Genomic DNA, 22,807 nt, shown 5'->3' with positions numbered 1-22,807 from the left:
GTATAGAGATGGTGTTGCTATGGCGATGTGTATCTCTGACCGTGGGAAAATTATTCACTAGACTATGCATGAATCTCAGAAATACAGCTTGAAAATATTCCAGGAGAAAAACACGTATAAGTAAATAATAATAACCGTACTTTAGGATTTCTTCCCGACACTGCCTCTGTGTGGCAAAGCAAGCAATGGCCCACATCTTGATCTCCACCCCGGTGTGGAACTGCTTCCCTCTCATGTCCCACACCCCGTGGCTAGGTGTGGCTACAGTACGATTCTGAAACAACATGGCAGTCTCACCACATGTACTCCCTATGAGGTGGGCAAACACTCACATCCACACTGGTGACAGAACGGAAACACAAAGTGCGCACGCACTCACATACACTCTTATCTTCTGCAACACCACCGGAACCACGCGCACTCTTCATCCACACCAAAAAGTATTCAAAATAATTTTCTTAAAAACAAAATAAATAAAACAACACATCAAGAAACAGTGGATATACATTTTAAATTTCAAGAAAAATAACAATGATCAAAGTGTGATGCACTAATGTGATGGAAGCTATAGCGTGTAAGATGCGTTTCATGCTCAGTGTTGTGTGCGTAATGGTGTCTGCAACACACAAAATGTACATTAATAAATGTGTGTCTGCTCAGACAAGATAAACAGACAGTTGTTAATCAACAATGTGGTTCAGTCTCAATAGACTGCTTCTTTTTTAAACTTGTTTTTAAGTTCATTAGGGAAGATTAACATCAGGTTATGTCATATGATCCACTGTATACTTCTGAAGCTGTCCAATCATGATTTAGGTATTCTTACTTTATTCAAAACAATTCTGTTTGACAAATGGACAAAGCATTTCCTGCTCTGTTTGAAACTGATACATCAATTACCTTAATCTATAGGGTTTTTAAAGGTGGAATCATAGTTTGCACTACAGAGACTCAACCACAAGAAGAAGAAGAAAAAAAAAGAAGACTGACACCATGAAGTTCAAACAGAAGCCAGTGAGTTAGTTCCCCTTAGAGACGGTGGGATAAAGGCTGAGGATGGGGAGAGCGTGTCAGACAAACAGAGAGAATGGGCGTGATTTAAAAGAAGGGTACCATAAAGTGCTCTGTGCTCACCCTGCCGCCGTACTGCAGCATGGGGGCGGGTAGCACTCGCCCCGTCACATGGGCCATCTCGTCGCGCACTTTGAACTGGAACTCCTGCACAAACGGGTCGGCCTCGTAGTTGGCACTACGCACCTGCGAGGGAGTGGGAAAAGTTGACACGTCAGATCAGCAACTAATAAAGGTTATAGTGTTCAGCCATGAGTTCTGCGGGAGTTTCCTTTACCTGAATGCTCATTGTGGCTTGTTTTGGTCGCACAAATTTTGCCTTCTTGTTGAGAGTTTGAGAACAGCAATAACGCTCTAATATCTGTCTGTTAGAATCAGGTTACAGTCAGCAGCTAGTTAGGATAGCTTAGCTTAGCATAAAGACTTGAAACAGATGGAAACGACTAGCTTGGCTCATTCAGTAAGTAACACAATGTGACTACTAATTGAAAGGGGCAGCAAGCGATTTTGGAGAAAGCTTGTCCCTCCGGTGTCGGGGAGTGATGTTTCATAAAAACTGGATTTTTTTATTTATGCCGCACACAGAAACGACAACTAGCTGACTGTGAGGTAATATTCACTGATTTTTACAAAAAGTGTATCGCTTCCTGCCCCTTTAACATGTTACATCTCTTATGTTTATTCCATGCAGAAATTCAAGTGTAAAAACAAGCTAGGCTAGCTCTTTCTCTCAGTTTCCCGTCATTATACTAAACAGCTTCTGGTCAAATGAGCGTGGTTCCCCAAAAGTCAAACTTTAAACACACTTGATTGAGTTGTTGTTAATAACCAGTGTAGACTACATGTGACACAGCGTTTTACTTCTTTTTTTTTAATGGAGTTTCTCTTTTGCACTTATCTTTTTAATTATTTTTCTAGAATGTTGGTGGAAAAATGAAATGAGAAACTGGTGACGAGCCACAGAATGTCAGGTGTCAGCACCCTAATCCAAAATGACTACAAGCATAAGGGTACATGATCAGCCAAGCTGGCTAGATATCCAAATCTATATCCATCATGAATTCATTATGTGGATCAGACTGACACTAGCTCATCTGCTGGTTTTGTCCTTTTCTGCATCTAAACCTCTGCTATTCCACCCACTCCACCTTGTCAGCTTCTAAATGGAAACACCAGCCCAGTGACGTCTACGGTGATTTCCTGAGAGCAAGTCCAAGTCATTTCACTCCCGAGAGAGATGTGGTGTAATACAACAGCTGCCGAATGTGCATTACTAATCTGATGGTGGCCAGAGGCAGTCGGAGAACAGCCCGTCAATCTCTCCACAAGCAATAGCCTGCCGGCACTGCAGCAGAGCAGCCTCACACCAAGTGGGGTTGTTATGACTCTGGTGTTTGGTTGACCCCAGGCAGAACTGCCTTGTAACTGCCAAATGTGATGGACAAGCCCTCAGATATGCTTCTGTTCACAATTCAAACTGAGAATCTGGGAGAGGGGATTACAAAACAAGCTGTTTGATATCAAGATGAGCAGCGTGGCAACCGGATGTTGACAAGCCTAGCAACGCAGCCGTTTCATAATGGCCACCGTTGTGTTGTGCTGTCTGGATGCAACTTCCCAAAATCAACATTGAAATAGTCTCTATGGTCGATCTATGATTTTACTAGATCATAGATTATTCCTGCATACAGGGACTTTCTTGCCCTGACTTTAACCTCACAGGTGGCATTTTGTCTTGGGCAGTGACCACACCTGCCTCCTGCAGATCACGATCGCCCGACAAGTTGACGTCTATAATCTCGACCTAGCGATGTGAATGATGGTGGATGCTTGTGGCAATGTTGTCATAAATAATCACTGAGGTTAACTTGAGCAATTTCTCCCAAATTCACCTGGAAGTCAATAATCACGACTGACTTTATTGGGGCCATATTGAAGGGAAAAACAATCTGAGATTTCAAGAATAAATAACACGTCACAATTAAATGATTCAAATAATCATTTGGAGGAAAAAAAAATTACCAGCCATTTTCTCCTCCACAAGGATGTTTGTTCTTTATAATATAAGACAGTTTCTTGCACTCTTTTCAAAGTCTTGATACTTATGATAATGTGGTGCTGTTTCCCCTCTACAATTATGACTGTATTCTTGTTATATTATGACTTCATTCTCTGATTTGTTTCCCTTTTAATTGGCCTTGATACTCCGTCCTAAATAATAAACCCAACACAACTAACCAAATAAATGAGTGTCAGAAAATGAATACTAGTTGGCCAAACTAGATTCTTCTTTCTAAAAAAAACTGTAAGAAATTATTAAGAAATAACGACCTCTAAAATAGCGCTTTGCGTATATCATTTTTCGAACTCCATATTTAAACATGGCGTCTATGACACCATGATTCAGCAGGCGTCACCTCGACTCACCAGCCTGCTGATCTCCTCTTGTCTGTCGGGGGCAGAGCGAGCTGTGGCTTTGATCATTGTGGAGGTCTGATTATCTGTCAGCTTCTTGATGCATCGTTGTCCTGCTACAATGTTACACACCTGCAAAAAAAAAATAGGCAAATATTTAAACATGCATTTTTTAAATAATTTTCATTCTTATTATGCCACCAAGAGATTTTTTTTCTGCAGCTAGCCTGCTTCATATTCACACAGATGATACACCTGGGAGCTTCAATACAAGACCCCATAACAAAGAGGAATAACATTTTCTCTCACCTCCAGGGGAAGGTAGGTGTGCTTTTGCTCCTGGCCCACTTGTAGACAGGGCAAATGTGGGTACTTTAGCTGCAGGTTGTACTTCTCCCTGAAGTACTGGGCTACAGTACGCTCGACGGTCTGACCGTTTTCCAACTGTAGAGGGAACCTGCCGAGAAAAAAAAGAAAAGCACACTTAGCTTTATAGCCATCTGCCAATCGAAGTTTACAATCACTATATAAATATCATTAAATATCTGAACCCAAAGCATTTTGTTGTTTGATGTCTGGTTAGTGTTATAAAGGGATACACAAAGGGACATATTTGACTCTTGATGACAACACTGCAAATCAGTTTCCGCACATCTACTTCACTAATAACTGAATAATGTTGACCGCATGGTAGTCAGATGAGTCAGCCATTATCTGGGTTTTGGTTTTTCTTTCGGTGCTAAAGTGGTGATCACACACGACGTGTGTCCCCTGTTCCCTCTCCCACCCGGGAGGCTGACTCACGTTTGATGGCTCGCAGGCCGACGGGTCACGTTGCAGACACGGTACTTCCTCCGCATTGTTCCACAGTGTGTCACCTCCACCTTCAAACCTGGTGATTAACACAAAGAGTTGGCGTGGCATCAAAAATGTGTCCGTTTGTGGCTGGCTGCAACATTTGCTTTCCTTGTTCAATCTGCCCCCTGATCCCAGCGCACAGAATGCATTTTCATTCATCTGTTCTGACTCGCTTTAACCCCCTGGCTTCACCTTTGATTTCTTTGGTGAATTTGACCCGGTGTGAGTCTGTGAGAGGGCGAGGCTGCTCGTCAATGTTGTGGATGTCCAGCACTTCACACATGAACTGGATGACAGGCTGGGCCTTGTAAAATGCGGTGGCAGACACTGAAAGATAAAATGAAGGACGAGAGTCATTTAAAACATGCTGTGCTATCATACATCACTGAATAACAACGACCTGATACTGAAATCAAACAATATTACACCACTGACTGTTGATACATCATAGCTTAACATTTAAATAGCATTACATGTTTACCATTTCTCTTTTGTTTAGTATTAACCTCGGGCTCAGACTGTGAGGGAAACAAAATTAAAGCTGTCCTGATGATTCCTTTAGACCAAATTGGAGTGGGCGTCGGTTACATCACTGGAGTTGCCCTTACATTGTGGTGGAAGAAAACCGGCAGACATAAGTGGAGGAAAACTATAAAATGCAGACTGGACCAAAACATCTAGTTAGGCGTCCGTAATAATACGCCAAATCATTCATCTACATACGACAGAACATATACTGTACATTTAAAAGTGGGTGTCAGCACATCATCACTCTTATGAACTGAGGTCAAGAAATAATATTAATTGACAGTGTTTCTGACTATTTATTGAGAAAAAATACCACACTAATAATACTCAGCCACTAGATGGCAGTGTAAGAGAAAAAAAGCAATCAGTTTAATTTGGAGTAGATTGGGGTTTAATTTGGTGTCCTGCCAGCCGTTGATTATATAATTGAGACTGGATGAAAACCCACATATGCTCTTTCGTTCTGGAAAGGAATGAGGAGCTGTGGAGGATGTAGAGTACAAGTGACTAGTGGAGCGGATCCCGAGTCTCCAATAGATCCCCAATGACTTATGCAAGCAATCTGTTGCCTGCTTAGTTGCTCGTGTAGTTTGAGATTGCATTATTGACAAGTAATCTGCTTCATCTTGTTTGATAATTAACTTGTTGAATGTTTGGGAGGACGTTGCATTTATATACATATATTCTTCCTGATCATTGATCACTTAAAGCTTTACAGTTGGGTGAGTGTGTATAATGTGACCCTCTCAAAGACACAGGAGTCTGATTCCTGCCCTTCATTAGTCCATTCACCTTAAGTGTGTATGTGCAGTCCACTGGTTTAACATTTATCCATCTATGTTCGCAGTGTGTCAAAATAGTGTACTTGTAGCATTGATGGAAAAATCCTTCTAAATGTATGAATTTCCTCTATCATCCTCTATCGTTCTTTGATGAATAAAATGCCATGATCCCACAACAGTGGATTAGAAGTCCAGCGTCACTTGTTTGTTTTTCAACTTGCGCTAAGAATGCATCACAATCGAAGGGGAGAATGAGGAGCTGAAGAAGGCGATGGGAGCAGGTTTTTTTTCCTTTCAGCTCAACATGAAATAAAGCTCAGTAGATGCTTTTCTTAACTGATCTGACCGCTGTCATTTTCAGAGAAAAAACTAACGGAAAGTGTTGCTGTGATGCTTGGAGCTGTGAGCCGGGAAGATCACCTGTTTGTTGTGTTAAAATACGAGATGGAAATAAAATGGTTCATCATGACTTCATATGGAGTCTGTCAGTAGATAAAATGATGAAGTACAAAAATCAAACTTTTAGTTTTTACACGCAATTTTGTAGAATAAACACATTATTTGGGTTATCCATTAATCTGTCCATTATTTTCTCGATGAATCATTTAGTTCATAAATTGTCATAAAATTGTGAAAAATGTTGATCATGTTTCCCAAACCCAGAGATGATGTTTTGTTTTGTCCACAAACCAAATATAATTAGTTCACTTTTTGAACTAATTAAATATTTTTCAAATAAAAACTACATCGATTAATCAGTTAACCCAAAAGGTACGAGAAACAACTAATATGAACATTTACCTATATCGCCCTGCCACGTTGAAGGGGTTATTTATCAAATGCTTCGCAAAATAGTTGCTGTTCTGGTTTGTCATTGGAGAGCATACAAGGGGCTCGAGGTGACCAATTGATTTCCAAGGATGAGAAGGCGGGAAAATGAAACAAAGAGAGAACGAGGGAGTAGAGAGGGAAAGATTTAAATAGAGCCGCTTCAAGCACTCAGAGCAAAACAAAAGCTGTCTAAAGGAAATGCTCCACACATCTACCCTCCTGACCCCAGCAACACCCACCAGTCTAACTCATGAAGGCACAACTACACACACACACTCAAGCTGCCTTCTGTCTCCACAGCAACCAAGTAGTCAGTTCCCATCCAGCTAAGAACCTTCCTTCCTCTTAGCTCCTCTATCACTCTCACACTAACACACTTTCTCTTTTGCACAGCAGAGCCTTAGTCTGCAGTGTGGTATGGCCAAACACATTCTCCACCACCTGTTCTGTTACACATTTTCCTACAAATAACAACAGATTGAAAGAGTAGCTCACTGATCCAGGTCATCAAACAGATTTTTTGCAGACAAGGGGCCCGAGCTGGAGCTAGCTCTCGAACCATTCAATTCATATCCCAAAAAACTGAGACAGGAGAACTGCTCCATTGAGGCCCTTTTCAGACATGAATTCCGAAAAAATGTCCAGAAAAATTAGTCTGGACATTTTGTTTGCCTGTCACATATGGTCAAAGCAGCTGGAGACTGTCTGAGTCAGACGCGTCCACACCAACAGGAAGATTTCCGGGACATTCTGTAGCTTCTGGTTAGAGCACGCAGGAAGCAGGACGTGACAATCGGTCCGCTGTGGAAAGCGGCGTTTTTTTTTTTTACAGTCATCAACACGGCCACTCGTCCGCTGTGAATCTTCCAGAGATCTTTCGTGCTGTATACTCTCAGAAATTTGACATGGGGGGCTGGCAGGAAAAGTTGCGGAAAATGTCTGGGGCAGCAGTTGCGTACTCACATACAGGCCTTCCAGGAAACTTCAGGAAAACGTCCACACTTCAGTGAATGTCTAAAAGCAGCCTGGATTAATAACTCTGCTGGTCTACAGCTAAATAACCTGATGGCAGCAGAAAAGCAACATCTTCACCAAGAACTAAAAAAAAAACTAAAGCAAGCAGCAAGTTTCAAGTTTGATTTGATGCCAAAAATGTCCACGACAAAAAACAAATATATCCCAGTTAAACTCTTGAGTACTACCATAACTTGAGCCTCCACTATGAGGAAAAAGCCTCATTCAGCTCTAATGAAATATTAGCTTTCTCGTGAGCACGACGCTGTCATATTGAATCCATGTTAAATACCGCTATTAAATTTCCTCAAACATAACATCGATGAAAGTAAACTGATCATGCACACATTTCTAAAAATAGCTTGTATCACAGAGGCTCCATGTCAGTCTAATCAATCTGTTTAATTATTAAAATCTCATTTCCCCAGAGGAACAAAGAAAATAATTTCTCCGTGAACGAACCAGAGAGGACAGTTTTATTGTTTAAACAAAGAAAACATTGTGAAACTACATCTTACTGTGTTTGAGGCGGCAAAGCCTTAAAAACAACTGTTTGCATTTATATTGTTGAAGCTGCGAAGCCATTTTGTACCTCTGGGGAGCCGTCGCAGCAAAATCAGAGCGTGGCAAACAATGAAGATTGGTTCTCACCATCAATGTTAAGCATCATCTTCCACATGGCAGGACGCACGGACTGATGGAAGCCAAACCAAACCTCCCTGCCACCTCCCAGGGGATGGTCATAGCCCTCTGGGGCTGAGAAGAAGGATCGACCCACCGGAGTGTACCTTGATGGAGATAATTAGAAATTAAAAATAAAAATAAAAACAGAGCAAAGTGAATAAAATGATGAAAAATAAGATGGAGGTTATGGGGGGGTCAAAGTAAAGGAGGAGATAATGGAGTAAATAGGGAAGGAGACGACTGTACATGTTAACTTGGCTGACATCCTGAATTAAAGATGTAAGTCAACAGTGTCACATTCAGCTGCTCTTCAATATGATCTGAAAACACATCCGTGAAATTAAAGGGTGGTGACACTGCACAGACCCATCAACCTCTCGTTACTCAGCCCGGGATTAATAACTGTACTTCTCTCTCAGCGAATCCGTCAATGTGTGAAGATACCAATGACACACACCGGGCTCCCCGTCACCTGCAAGCGGAGCTAAATGAAAGGTGTCGATGTAACGATTTTTAATAATGCTTCAACAAAGATTTTCATTAAAGCGCTGGTGATATTGCGTTTAACTGTGCTCTTGCCGAAAGCTTGGCAGAGCGAGTGAAAGATGGCGTGAGGTCAAGTATGAAGCGGAGCCCATGTAAGCCGTGTTTGATTTCCGCTGGGATCAGACAGCCGATATCGATGACACTGTGACAAAACAAATATATAGTGTTTGCAATGAGCAGAAGATCGGGATCATTTTGCACAATGTGTTTTGACTTTGTGTGGTGACTGAAGATGGAGGTGGGGTGGGGTGTGTGTGTGTGTGTGTGTGTGTGGGGGGGGGGGGGGGGGGGGGGGGGGTTTAGCTAGTTAAAGATCATTCTTTAATATTATCCCCTAATGATCTACTAATAACAAACAATTTTCTACTTGGGCCCCAACGTGTCATTAGAGGGAGGTATGTCTGAGGACGAGAACACGATGAGAACAAGCTTGTTTATTGGTTCACTGCTTGCACACGCTTATATTGTCAAATATCCAAAGATGGTGGACAACGATGTAACATCTCACATATTTACTTTGATTTGACACTTTTTAAAGCATTTAAATGCTGTGTTCAATTTGGTTAAGTTTAGTTGTGGTTAGGGTTTGTTGTACACTACATTTAACATTAAATGACAACTTTTTTTCAAACCTATCAAAACAAACAATATATTGGTTTTAAAAAACAAATAATATCAATCAATCAAATTATCCCTTCATCTACTTCATCTCTTATTTCGCTTTTCCACCACATTTTAATATCTGCCACTGTCAGAGAAAAGGAAAGACTCCGGAGCAGAAGGTGCCGATGATGCGCCTGTTACGCTGGTTACAAACCGCCATAACAAACGTCGAAGAAGAGTGAACAACCAATCACGTTGCAATCCCTTATCTGGTTTTGGCCCAAGAACATGGCCTCAACCCTAGCTCATTTTAAACTTTATGCTAGGCCAAATAAGAACATCAGCTGCTCACTTCATGGAGGGCAGGTGTCGCAGGACCACGTCCACTGCATGCACAGGGTTGGTGCTGATGGGCTTGTCCAGCTCCAGAGGCTCAGGCATGCTGCGGCCAGTCAGCACCTCGTGGAGCATGTGCCAGCTGACCAGCGACACAAATTTAATGGAAACTTTGAAGGGACGATCTTTCCCTCCCTCACCTGGCAGAGTGACGTCCAGGTCCACCTGTGGGGGGAAAGGGAAACAAAAGGATGATGGTGAGATCACTAGGAGGTTTGTGGCAGTTGTTCAGGTTTGATGCAGGTATGTGCCTGGGCTGTGTGCGAGTACCGCAGCATGTTTCGGGTAGTTGTGGTGGTGCAGTATGTTAAGTGTTGTTTCCAGCTCACCCCTGCAGGTGCCACAGGCAGTGGGTTGGCTGTGTACAGGCTCCTCTTTCCATCGTACACCGGCCTGCGATCCCCAAAGATTGTCACCTTGAAGTGCTGCACCATAGAGTCAACCACCTCCCTGTGTAACATACATACACGCTTTCAGTTCCACCCCATGGTCAAAGATTGTCCATCAACTGTCATTTATCATTTGGCAAGACACTGTGATATTCTGTGCTCACTCGCTGCAAGATGCTCTCCATTAGATATCAGCTAAATGCCCATGTCTGAATGTAAATACTGTACCTGTTGACTCGCCGCGGACACTTGTCAGGCTTGATGTCCACCTCGTAGAGGTAGACATCCATCTTGGGGATCTCCACCTGGAAGCAGTTGGCCAGCAGCTTGATGGGCTTCCCCATGGTGCCATAGCCAGGCCGCCGAGGCATGGAGAACAGGGACTGGGCCCCAACGGCTCCTGATGGGGGGGGGGGGGGGAACAAAACACTGGTTAATCAAAGGTACTGTAAAACAGTGGAGTGCAATACATAGGTCTTCTACTGCCTATTTGTTTGTATATGTGATATATTACTTTTTGAAGTGGAGTTTAGCAAACGAGTGGCCGATGGTGGGAGAAACAAACAGTGAAATTGCAAATGTCAAGATAAGATGCTGTATAGGAGAAACACGGAGAATGAGCACATTTGACATTTTAAACCTTTTAACAACACAAACACACATACACACACACACACATGCATCTCATTATCTATAAACTGTCACCTTGATGCAATGTGCACTTTAAATTTGATCAGATACACTGAGAAAAGTACAGAGATGAATATAGAAGTATCTGGGGAATTAAGCCAGTTTCAATTTGAGCAACGCACACCCATGAAGAAAGAAAGAAAAAAAAGGTCTGAGCGTTTCACTATGCAACAACTCTAAAGCAAACAACAGCACATGGACCAACGTATAATCAGAACCACATTTAACCGTTTGACCATGTATACAGCATATGACACAGGAAGTGTGTGCACCGGCGAATGAAGCGATCTAGACTGAAACAAAAGAATTACGTCGCCGTCGCATTTGGAAAAAGCAATACAACAACTAAATAATGTGACACAGGGTTTCCACTAAAGCAACTAAATTTCACTGTGGGGGAAAAAAACAAAAACAACCTGGCCCTCAAAGATGACTAATACGAAAAAGATATTTCAGCAACTTTAACTTCTTATACTCATTTATAATTTGGTAATGGCTCATGATAGGACTTTCTGACTTGATTGAGGACTAAAATCCAATGCAAAATGATCCAAGTAAAAAAATTAAATAAACTTGCAACACAATAGTTCTTAGACCAAAACAGAGAAACACTAGTTACTCATTAATTACTGTTAATTGCGTCTTAGTGCTACCCAATAGAACATGTGTTTCACAGCTCTCACATTTGTTCTACAATATGGTATTAATGTGCATGCGCATGCACACACAACCACAAAAAAAAAATCACGAGATGCTTTAGACGTGATTCACTTTGATCCAGAAACAGCGAGTTCTCTTCATCTTTGTGCCACACTCATGTCGGTGCTATTTCGGGTGTGCCGAGGTTCGCCCTCCACACCAGACTTGAGGGAACAAATTGCTTTTCCGATGTGCCGATAAAATGTCTGGATTAAAACTTTTAATGCCATCATGTGTTTTGCTATTGTTATACAACAGCCATCTTTACACAAAAACTCAGATGAGGCTCATTAATCCTCCCTTCCTGGCCTCATGGCCTTATTTTTCTGTTTCATTCAATTTTCTTTTTCTGTCTCCACAGCCGTAGGCCTGGTGCTCTCCAGTCTCGACCCAAATGTGTCACCGATAAATGAGAGTCATGGTTTGAGTGTGAATCATCACCGATTTGACTCATGGGCTCACATGCGTGGGTGATGTTAAGAGTCGTGGGCCCTGCTGAAGGGAAGTTCAGCAAAACCTCCCTGCAACAGAAAAGAAACCACCTGTGAGGTAACAGCTGACAGCATGAGCAACCCCGACTTGTTTGTTTACAGTCGAAGAGCTATGGAAATATGTGTTTTCTGGCCTGCTCCTTTTATTTGGTCGGCTGAGGAGTCAAGTCTAACAGGGTTGATGGAGGGTGAAGGCCTTGTGTTTGAAATAGCCTGCTGGGATAAAATTATGAGGGGGAAAAAGTCTGGAATTCCGACCACAGCTGTCCCTCTAACACAAAACTATGTGCACACTAACTTTTGTCATGGTAATTCCCGTGGGGCCCCCTCGGTGAGTCTTATGAGGTAAGCCCAATTTCACAGACAGATATTCTGGTAAGTCTTCATTAAGGCTACACAAATAAGGTTTGTCTACCAGGAAGTGTGACCTAATTCCCAATTCGGGGTATTTTAGGTCAGAACTCCCTCACAAAGTCCTTCATGCAAACTTCCAACAGCATCTTCCGTTTCTGAGAGCACTTTATCGTGTGCTGTGACGGTCCTGGTGAAGCCGGCGAGTAGGAAGGCAATAGCAGGGAGTGGCAGGATTAGAGAGTGGGCAGAGTTGGTGTTTTCCGCCTTTCATCTGCCTCTCTGTAAGGGCTTCCTTTCAGCATGAGTCACAGAGTCACCACTGGCAGAGAATCACACACTTTGGCATCTTGCTTCTTAATGGTGGATGAGTTACGGGAGCAATGACAGGGTTTTACAGCGATAGAAAGTAAAGAAAAGACCACACATGGTTAAGTTTTGGTATTTCCATCCACTTGTGCACACACACATACACAAGCAACCACTTGTTTTCAGTTTTTCTGTATGAAACCCACACACAGAGACTAATTTGTCGCCGTAGTATTGCACAGTCATTGAAATAATGAGCTCATATTCCCCGCATTACACACAGAGTTGCTACTTTTGGCATTTTGCACAAGCACAAGCACAGAATCTCCCTGACGTTTTCATAACAGATACAAATTCAAACAAAGTATTAATACCCACACAGCAAAATCTCCAAGGCCAAACCTCAAACCAACGTACAACCCACAGTCACGATTTGTGTTTGGCTGGCGGCAACCTGACGAGATTGCAAAAACATGCATGTAAACAAACAAGTTGTGTTGGTCCAATCAAAGCGCTGTCCCAGTCACCATGATACTTGGCCTGCCTCTGCATTTTTTGGCTTCCGGTGAATCCTGCAGATGTGGGTGGTTGTGTCCCTGCAGAAATGCTGGAGACACTGTGACGTTGGTGCATTTTGGTTCATTTTGCAACGGTGGCCGCAAGACCTGACAAATGTTTTTGTATTTGGGAAAATGTGACCAAACTTTTGTAGGTTAACATGTGACATTTACATCTTTACCTTGAAGGTTTTGGTCTGTAAAGTGGTAGTGGTGCAGTACAACCTTTTCACAACCAGAACAAGAAAATTGACTTTGGACACACTTTTTCATTTTTGGTGATTTAGAAACGACATCAGATTCCTTGCAGGCAACAAGCTGACATGCAGCCCACGAAACTCCGGAGTATGCGATCTCCTAGAATGGAGAAGTTTGAAAAACGCTGCTGGCCTCTTGAGTTTGAAAACTCCCTGGCTGCGTTGCAGTATGGACGTTTGGAAATGAGGACACAGTCACCAGCATTTGCTTTCTGATTGGTTCTTATCAGTCAGGACGCGACTATGAGCGGTGAAGGCAAAACGCTGTCAACTACTGTAAGTGGGTTCCAACTCGTTGTCGGGTCCAAGAAAATAAACCCCTGCCTTTAGTTTTCACCATTGTTGTTTCACGTTCATAGTATTTTCTTTAACTAAGCAACCAACTGCAGAGTAGATAATCTACTGATGATTCTGAGGGGTGTAAGTATCGACAAGGATTATAACTGACACTGAGCTAAAAACGTTTGTGGACGGAGATCAATTCAGTTTTAAAACACTGTTTTACAAGGAAAGTGTGTTTGTGTGGCCGTAGATGTTGAAAACTCCCAGAGGCATGTCGCACAGATGGCTTTTGCAGCATTTTGTGAATAGCCAACCTGACCCTGATCCAACCGCAACACATCAAATGCCTCCTTCCTATCTGTACATCTTGTTCCCTCAATAAAAAGACATAACAACTGTGCTTGTCCAGAGGAGCGGGAGCGAGGGGGTCAGAAAAGGAGGTTTAACTGTCGTGCGGACATGTTATTGTAATGTTTTACATGATGACTAAGACCTTGACTGGGCTTGTTATGTGTGTGGGAAGCTGTACAACCCCCAACACCTGCAGATGCTTGCATGAGTTTACAGGAACATCCACTTACTGCGAGACTAAACACAACACTAATCAACAAGAGCTTATCGGGGATGGGATGACCTCTACCGCTGGTAGGTGACGTGTTATACTTTGCTGTGACAAATAGTGAAAACTCAACCACACATCGAATGTCTTATTAACTCTTCCAAAAGCGAGTGTCAGGATTCGAGGAAACCTCCCCGTGTTGAGACGAGAAACGCTGCACTGCGCGTCCGCGCTTTCAGATAATTACAGGAAGGAGACGCTTTAACAAAACAGAGGGGTGAAGATTGAATCTGCCCTCTGTCTTCAAGTATGCCTTTCGTTTCCTGAGCCTAAGACATTTTGGAGATGACAAAGGTGGGAAAGTCCTTAATGACCACAAATAAAAATCCTTCCTTTAGTGTAATTTGTGGTAGATGTGGATGGAAATTGCCAAAATACCCGAGAATATTTTTGTTTTCATTTATCGTGAAACACACCCCTTCATTCTATAACCAGGGTCTAGTGCTGCTTTATGATTAAACATGCTGTTTTACATATTTATGTCTGTCAGTTTACTACCCAATGGCATTGTGGGGTTTGTATCAATAAAGGACATCAACTAATAAGAGGTACAGTCACAGGTAAAATAATTGAAAGTACATTTCAAATAACTAACGCTTATTTTCATTATCGATTAATCTGTTGATTATTTTCCCGATTCTTCGATTAGTAGTTTGGTCCACAAAATCCATAAAAAGGTGAAAATAATATTTAGTTTACTGTCATGAGCAAAGAATAAAGAGGAGCAAATAAACCTGAAAATATTCACATTTAAGAAGCTGAAATCAGATAAGTTTTACCTTTTTTTCGTAAAAACGACTTGAACATAGATTATCAAAAAATAATAATTTAGTAGTCGATTACTTCTCGACCTGTTGCAGCTCTAGTGTTTATGACTGTTAGTTCTGTCCTTCAGTGAATATTTCATATACAGTAAAAAAAAGTACGTGAAACCTTTGGAATCCCGCAAAATAAGATTGATGCGGGTTACAACAGTGAACAAACAACACAAATCATGGTATTGTTCTTGTCTGTATTAAATACCTCATTTAGATATTCACAGAATAATGTTGGAAAATGTAAGTTAACCCCTCAAGCTAATTACGACCAAAAAAGTTAAATGGAGTCAGGAGTTCGTAAAACTGGAGTCTACTCAATTAGATTGGACGTTGGCGTTAGCAATATCTACTTACAATTTTTTTTTAAATTAAAATTAAAGCTTTTATCTTCTGATGCAGAAAAGAACTACAAGAACTATTGATTTTCAAAAAGCTGAAAAGAGCTACAGAGTAACCTTTAAAGCATTTAGATATTCATCAGTCCAGAGTCAGACAAACAATATAAATGGATTCAGTTCTGTGACTCCAAAGACACAAACGCAAATTGTTAAATGAAGTTAAAAATAAATAAATAAAAGAGAGGGAAGCCTAGAGTAACAGCTAAAGGCTTAAAGGGATCACTGGAACTTGTTCATTTGTTAATATCGCCAATATTATACAAACTTTAAAATGATAGTCAACCAAAAACCTATGATTTAATGTGCTTACACCTTGAAAGACATCTATTAAATGTTGCTAGTTTCCCCGTTTCAGAGACCAGCCTCCGTGCACAGCTTGAATTTATGTCACTTACACTGTACTCCAACAGCAACATTGTTTCATGGCAGAAATACAGTATTAAGACTACTCCTGCAACATAATCTACTTTTCCTCTGCCGCCCATCAGCATGCCCAATATGCTCCAGACACACACACACCTCCAGTTTTCTGCCTGTGCACTGAATTTAGTTTGTGTGCCTCTTGTGTGTGGTTAGCTCAGCTGGCTACCCAACATTTTTGGACATATTCCACAGCAGATTTTTTTGGCAGATCAGTTTTACACAAGTCCACTGGCTCGGTGAGGGGCTGCAGTCGCCTTTTGCGGGTTTAAGCAATCGTCAATCTTCCAGCACACACATAGAAAAAGCATTTTTAACATTGATGTGTGTGTGTTCTGTGCCCTTGTTCCTTGAAAGGAACCGTCTGGCAGCTTATTGGAATTTATTGTCAGTATTTTTCTGAATTTCTTCCATTTGTCCAGCCACAGCACAACCATGCATTAATAATAACTAGTAGCATGAACCTCACAAGTCAAATCGCTTCTTCTTCTATCGTATAAGCAGGCAGTAACATTAAATACGTTTCTTTGCATCAATGGAAAGTAAATGGCGAACACAGGGTCATAGAATTTAGTTAATTAAGAGTCACCAGGTAACTGTAATAAGGTAACTGTAATAAAAAAAAAAGCAAAGGTGCAAATGGAATCAATGAATCAAATGAATATTATATTGCACACCGATAAGTGTGATCCCTTTTCTTGGTAGTGAATATTTTTCAGAAACATCTGAGCAATGTGAACTCATTCCACTCTGCTGCTTTGCAACACGACACAGTCACACTGTGCACAGTGGGCCGGGATCCAGAGTGACTGGATAGTGAGAAGCGAGGCTGACATCCAGTCCCTGCTAACCACCCCCTGCTACACAAACGTCCACGCTGCTAACGAGCGCGCACGAGCGCACACACACACACACACACACACACACACACACACACACACACACACACACACACACACACACACACACACACACACACACACACACACACACACACACACACACACACACACACACACACACACACACACACACACACACACACACACACACACACACACACACACACACAATACAGCTGTTGTGTTTCTAATCCAGAGAGGTTTGAGGGGCGAGTGCTCAGCAGTGAGGCACAATGGCGTCAGTCACAGCAGGCAGAATGTGGAAACACACAGGCACGCACACACGTACACAGAAAGACTGATAGCTACTGATAACGACAAAGTATTGATGCACATGACACTGTTCGACTCCCCTCTCTCTTATTCCCCCTCATCAGGCTCAGGAGTATTACGTCTGGCACCCACGGGAGTCAATACCACTCTCCGCCGCAGATAAACACAAGGCAGGCAGCCACATACTGACAAGGAGATGAAGGCCTGGTCAGTCGCAACAACATGCAAATATGTTTACAACGCCCCTCGGGGGCACACCTGAGGCCCGAGTGAACGTGAAGGAGTGCACACGACAGGAAAATATTTTCAGTGGGACAGAGTGGGGGAGAATTGGGGGCTGGATAGGAATCATCTGCGATGAGAAGCCAGCTCTGACGCGGGTAGGTGATGGACAGCTACACCCCCCCCCCCCCCCCCCCCCCCCCCCCCCCCCCCCCCCCACACACACACACACACACACACACACACACACACACACACACACACACACACACACACACACACACACACACACACACACACACACACACACACACACACACACACACACACACACACACACACACACACACTAAAATAAAAGGGTCCATATTGGAAATAAAAAACAGTCAGTACATGCTTCATAAGTGAGACTCAATTGTTTCTTCTCTTTTATTTTTTAAATAAAAGAATCTGGTTTCTAACAACCTGCCTTTGACACAACCCAGGCAAAAACAAGAGGAAGCTGCACTGACCCCAAGTCATTTCATAACCTTGTTCATGCAATAAGATTGAAATCATAGGTGTAATCAAATAAAAGAAAATCTTCACACACACACACAAACACACACACACACACACAAAGTACAAGCTCACAAGCTAAGCTGAACAGAAGAATTCACTCAGGCAGGTTCAATGGAGCCTTCTGTCCTCACAGTCGTGCTACTCCAGCCTGTGTGGAACAGGGGTTCCAGGGGTTGTTGACTCTCTCTGTTGACTTGGGCACGTCAATTACTCCGCAACTCTGATGGTTTACACATGCTCTAATGCATTAATTAGAACCAAGGCAAGTACTCGGATTAATGTGTCATGTTGGCGTCTTAACCAGGATAATATCTTGCTTGCGTTAAAAAGGGTCAGCTTGCCAAAATCATTTGCCACGCTCATTCAGCACATCTTTCTTTGGACGGTCCTCATCCCTGGCTGCATAGAGTTTTTTAATTTCCACGGAAGAATCTTGTGACTTTTTCTTTGACACATTGAGTTTAATTTATTTGTCAAACTGTCAACTCTCAGGTGGAGGAGAGACAAGAAACAGGACTCTTGGTGCGTAGCGCAAACATCTCTTTACTACTTGTGGCAGAGTGCATCTTTTTCAGGAAAAGTGACACTTGCTCATGTCCGATTCATCTGTTGACAGACGGATGAAAGGAACATGTTTATTTGTTGCTGTTCAAACTCTGTTTCCTAAACACAAGAGTAAAATCATGACTACATTCTCATCATAATCAACTGAGAAACCTTTAAATCGACTTATTCAATTACATACAAACATACCTCCAATTTACGTGGAAGAAAATTACAGATTGGACCTTCACATGTGAGAAAAGAGATAATCTGCACAAATTCCCCCGCTTGCCACTGATAAACACACAGATTTCCCAATCCAATTCCCTCTCTTCCTGTCCATAACCTTCTCCCCCTAAATGAGCCCCTTTTAGCTCCCCCAAAATACAGAACTCAGGAAGGGGGAAAGAAAAAGGGGGGGGAGGTGGTGGGAAAAAAGCGTGGTCTGGCTGCTCTGGCTCCTAATCTCTGTGACACATCACAACCTTCAGCCTTTCCCCGTCTCCTCCTCATCCTTCTCCTCTATTACACCCGCCCCCCCCTTCTCTCTCTCTCTCTCTCTCTCTCGCACACACGCATGCGCGCGCACACGCACACACACACACACACACACACACACACACACACACACACACACACACACACACACACACACACACACACACACACACACACACACACACACACACACACACACACACACACACACACACACACACACACACACACACACACACACACACACACACAATCCCTTGACTTTTCCCTCTGTCTACTCAGTCCACTTGCAGTAGTCTGCCGTCCGCTCACCACTCTGACAACAGCATGCGTCAGCCAGCAGAGTTCTTCATGTTTCTACTACACAGACGTACATAAGACTTTCAGTGGACAGAGAGAGAAAATATTCCACTGAGAGGATTCGCAGCTTAATATAAGATAGTATGTGTACTTGTTTGTGTCTACTTCATTCCACTGGGTAAAGCTACTGTAAACATAAAATGCTGGGCCTGAAAAAGCTTTTTTTCTTCTTCTTCTTTCTATTAAGATGCTTTCTAACATGTAGAAAAAGAAAACACTGGAGAATGATGACACATCATTGATCAATCAACTGTCTGCTTTAGATTCTGGTGCCATTTTCAATATCACAGTTTACAAGAGCTTAAAATAGCTCAATTATCTCCACTATATAATGTCATGTGGAAGTTACACTATAAGACTGTTACATACACAATAGAGGGCACACTCGCACTGCCTTTGTCATTTATCAATCATAAGATATGCCAGAATCGCAATACTGAAAATTGAGACTTGAGTATTACATCAGCGGCTCCCGGCAAATTCTGGTCCCTACTACTTATTTTAATTGATAGGCTATTGTTGCCAATTGGCCAAATCTAATGCCAATTATAGAATATGATTCAACAGGAAAAAAAGAGATTCTAGGAAGGGTTAAAAAGAACAGTTTTGGGGTTTTTTTTTTAAATTTAAGTTTCTTCAGTTAAATAGAAACTAGGTCAAATCTCTCTATCTGATACAATGAGCCTAAAGACAAATGGCAAACTGCATTTTCCATACAAACCTACATCAATATGCCAATGGCTTATGGGGTGTCTGGGGATGTCGAAGGGGGCAGTCTATTGTCAATGGGCTGTCTGAATTAACCAAGCATTATGGGGATGGACTGCAAATCAAGTACTAAAGCCCTCCCTCAAAGCCGACCGCAGTGTCTGTACAAAATCCACAGAGAACCAGCAAACAAGGAGAATGACAGGGAAGGCAGAGTTTCCCACTGAGGCACAGAAAGGGTAATAGAGGCAGTTACCAAGGAGGGAATGGGTTGGGGATGGAGGGGGGGTCTGTAAATTAACAAAAAGAGCGGGAAATACAGACATGAGAGAAAGAAGGGGGTATGACAGGGTGAGAGAGACTGGCAGAGGAACAAGATATCAACACGACAAACAAAGCAGAAATGATGCTCATTTCAGATGTCCTCAAAAAATACTCCAGAGACGTTCTTCATGAAGATAAAACCATTCCCCTTTAATGTTGTATTAATGGACAGGAAAACCCACCGCCCCTGAAAAGGCTTCCTTTCATGATATGGTGACTCATCTCCAACTAACTCAAATCCCACCTGGCTACAAAGAGTAGAGCAACAGGTGGTCTCCCCACGATGCTTTACTGAATCTGACATCTCATTGTCTTCCAGTAAGCTGCATCTCTCACTATGACACGCAGCCCGGCTCTTGTACAGCCAATGTTCACAGGTTAACGTCAAAGATTACAGATAACTTTGTTTTGAGGGAGCACATGCTAACGACTGACACCCTACTGCCTGCGAGTCGTTTTTTTTGCACCAGGTCCTCCGTCACACTGCAAGCTCACACTGAATTGTCAAACCTAAAAGAAACCCAATGAAAGAGACAAGTGAAATAATGTGGCCAATCCGCACCAACTTTTTGGAAGCTAGTCATTCTTTTGGTTTGTCAACATAACATTTATCCACGTTGTTATGGTAGATTTAATGTAAATGACCAATGTAAACCATTTGCAAATAAAATTAACTGTATACTACTGCTTAACTGAACAGAGACGTGTCTCCATTCGGCCCAGAATCCCAAGCTTATCAACATTTGAAATTCAATTCAAACTTAATAAATACTATATGTCAAAACCCTGATACCAATACCTATTAAACCTTGACTTGTGCGACAAGATGATCATTGTCTGTTTCAGAATTATGCGCCTGTGAGGAGTATCGTGCTGGTTGCAGATTAATAAATGAACTCATCTCCTCCCAACTAGCTCTAACTACCAGCAGGAAGGCAAATTACTCCCCCACCCAATGGCATTTATTCCTCCAAACACTGGCGTGCTGCTGAAACCAGCATTACGTACCAATATCATTGCATGTACCGGTACTGTCAAAAATAATATTCAATAAAATATTATGGTATGGCCTGCAGAAATGTTAACAATACTAATCCCATCGTTTTAGATTCTCTGGCCATTTTTTTTTGCAACTCAACAATAATGTAGCGTCATATCAATAAGCTGTTTGTGGGCATACCACAGGGTTAGCACCAAAATGAATTTGATTTGCTTAAGGCTCGAAAAGCCTTGCACTCATTATATCCCAAGTGCTAAGCTCTCCAGAGCCACAGTTTCCATGTCACATGTGCTGCTGCTTAGACTACAACGGGGGGAGAAGGGTAACTTGTCAGTTTCTGAGCAGGCAAATGCAATCAATTTGCATTTTCTCACGCCACTCTGCGGGCCTCTTTTTAATCATTCACCCAGAAGTGGCGCTCCCAGGTTGGCCTGTGATGGTTTGTGATATGAGATTGTGAACAAACGCCAACATACAACATATTAAGACCCTGCAGTGACTCACTAAGACAAGACACAAAATGATATCATAAAATGTGCCTCTATTAATGTATTAAAAAGTATCAACCACACTCCTTAACACAATTCATGTAAGACTGCCTAGCAGTATAATCCACATAAAATAACATTCAATGCGTTCTCAGATTGCGGCAGGACCAAAACACTCCTGTCCAGTGTCACGGTTTGTTTTTAATGGCATCCATGCTGACTGATGAGCTGGACAGTTTTTGTGGAAGCCGACATGATTCAAGTTCCTCAACTAGAAATATCACAAAATATACAATACTGTCGTTATAGGATGCTTTCCATATGATGTTTATGGCAAGTGCCAGTTCGGTGAGACAAAAATAATTCAATATATACTTTATATTTGTATTGTGTTTATGGCAAGTGCATTTCAGTTCAGTGCGTTCACTCTTCAGTGAAACACATATTCATATTTTTTTCTTACAAATTGGAATGGAAATTTAGAATTAAGTAGTTTTGGTGCAATTTGTCCGCCATGTTATCAATATAACACAAGTTGTATTGTCAGTATGGCAATATATCGAATATGTATCATAGGTATCGGCATAGGCATCGTGAGGTCCTTGCCAATACACATATATATAGATATACCATATCAAAGAATACTGGGTCTCTTCTTTTTCATCTGCAAGAACGCGCCAAATTGCATCTGATTCAGGGTTATACCACGAGCTTAACTCGCACACTTGCCCCCAAAACCGGCTGACACTAAACTCTTTTAATGTGTTTGGCATTAGGCTGTAGGTGCTTGGTTACTGGGAAAACACCTGGAGATCCCTTATTCTACAGTACCAACGCTGGGAGGTGTCCCAACTGAGTAGGGGATCTCTCCTCGTGTGGAGGAAGGGGGGGGGGGGGGGGGGGGGGGGGGGGGGGGGGTA

General features: G+C 42.2%; 1 protein-coding gene across 3 annotated transcripts in view; it reads right to left on the bottom strand.

Moving 5' to 3' along the window:
- Positions 1-22,807, bottom strand: part of LOC118302226 (protein argonaute-3) — a 37,153-nt gene that overhangs the window by 12,381 nt on the left and 1,965 nt on the right. For 2 of the 3 annotated variants that reach the window (XM_035628213.2, XM_035628232.2), the window contains exons 2-11: positions 10,346-10,517; positions 10,058-10,178; positions 9,685-9,893; positions 8,151-8,287; positions 4,537-4,671; positions 4,291-4,378; positions 3,796-3,943; positions 3,499-3,618; positions 1,114-1,257; positions 141-274 (exon numbers count right to left, since the gene is read on the bottom strand). In XM_035628213.2, coding sequence (XP_035484106.1) covers positions 141-274; positions 1,114-1,257; positions 3,499-3,618; positions 3,796-3,943; positions 4,291-4,378; positions 4,537-4,671; positions 8,151-8,287; positions 9,685-9,893; positions 10,058-10,178; positions 10,346-10,517 — 1,408 coding nt within the window. The remainder of the gene's footprint in view (positions 1-140; positions 275-1,113; positions 1,258-3,498; positions 3,619-3,795; positions 3,944-4,290; positions 4,379-4,536; positions 4,672-8,150; positions 8,288-9,684; positions 9,894-10,057; positions 10,179-10,345; positions 10,518-22,807) is intronic. The other variant, XM_035628221.2, reaches the window with a different exon arrangement.

Source organism: Scophthalmus maximus, chromosome 1, assembly GCF_022379125.1.
Source record: "Scophthalmus maximus strain ysfricsl-2021 chromosome 1, ASM2237912v1, whole genome shotgun sequence".
NCBI lineage: Eukaryota > Metazoa > Chordata > Actinopteri > Pleuronectiformes > Scophthalmidae > Scophthalmus > Scophthalmus maximus.
The sequence above is the reverse complement of the archived record's forward strand: the minus strand, read 5'-3'. Positions and strand labels throughout refer to the sequence as shown.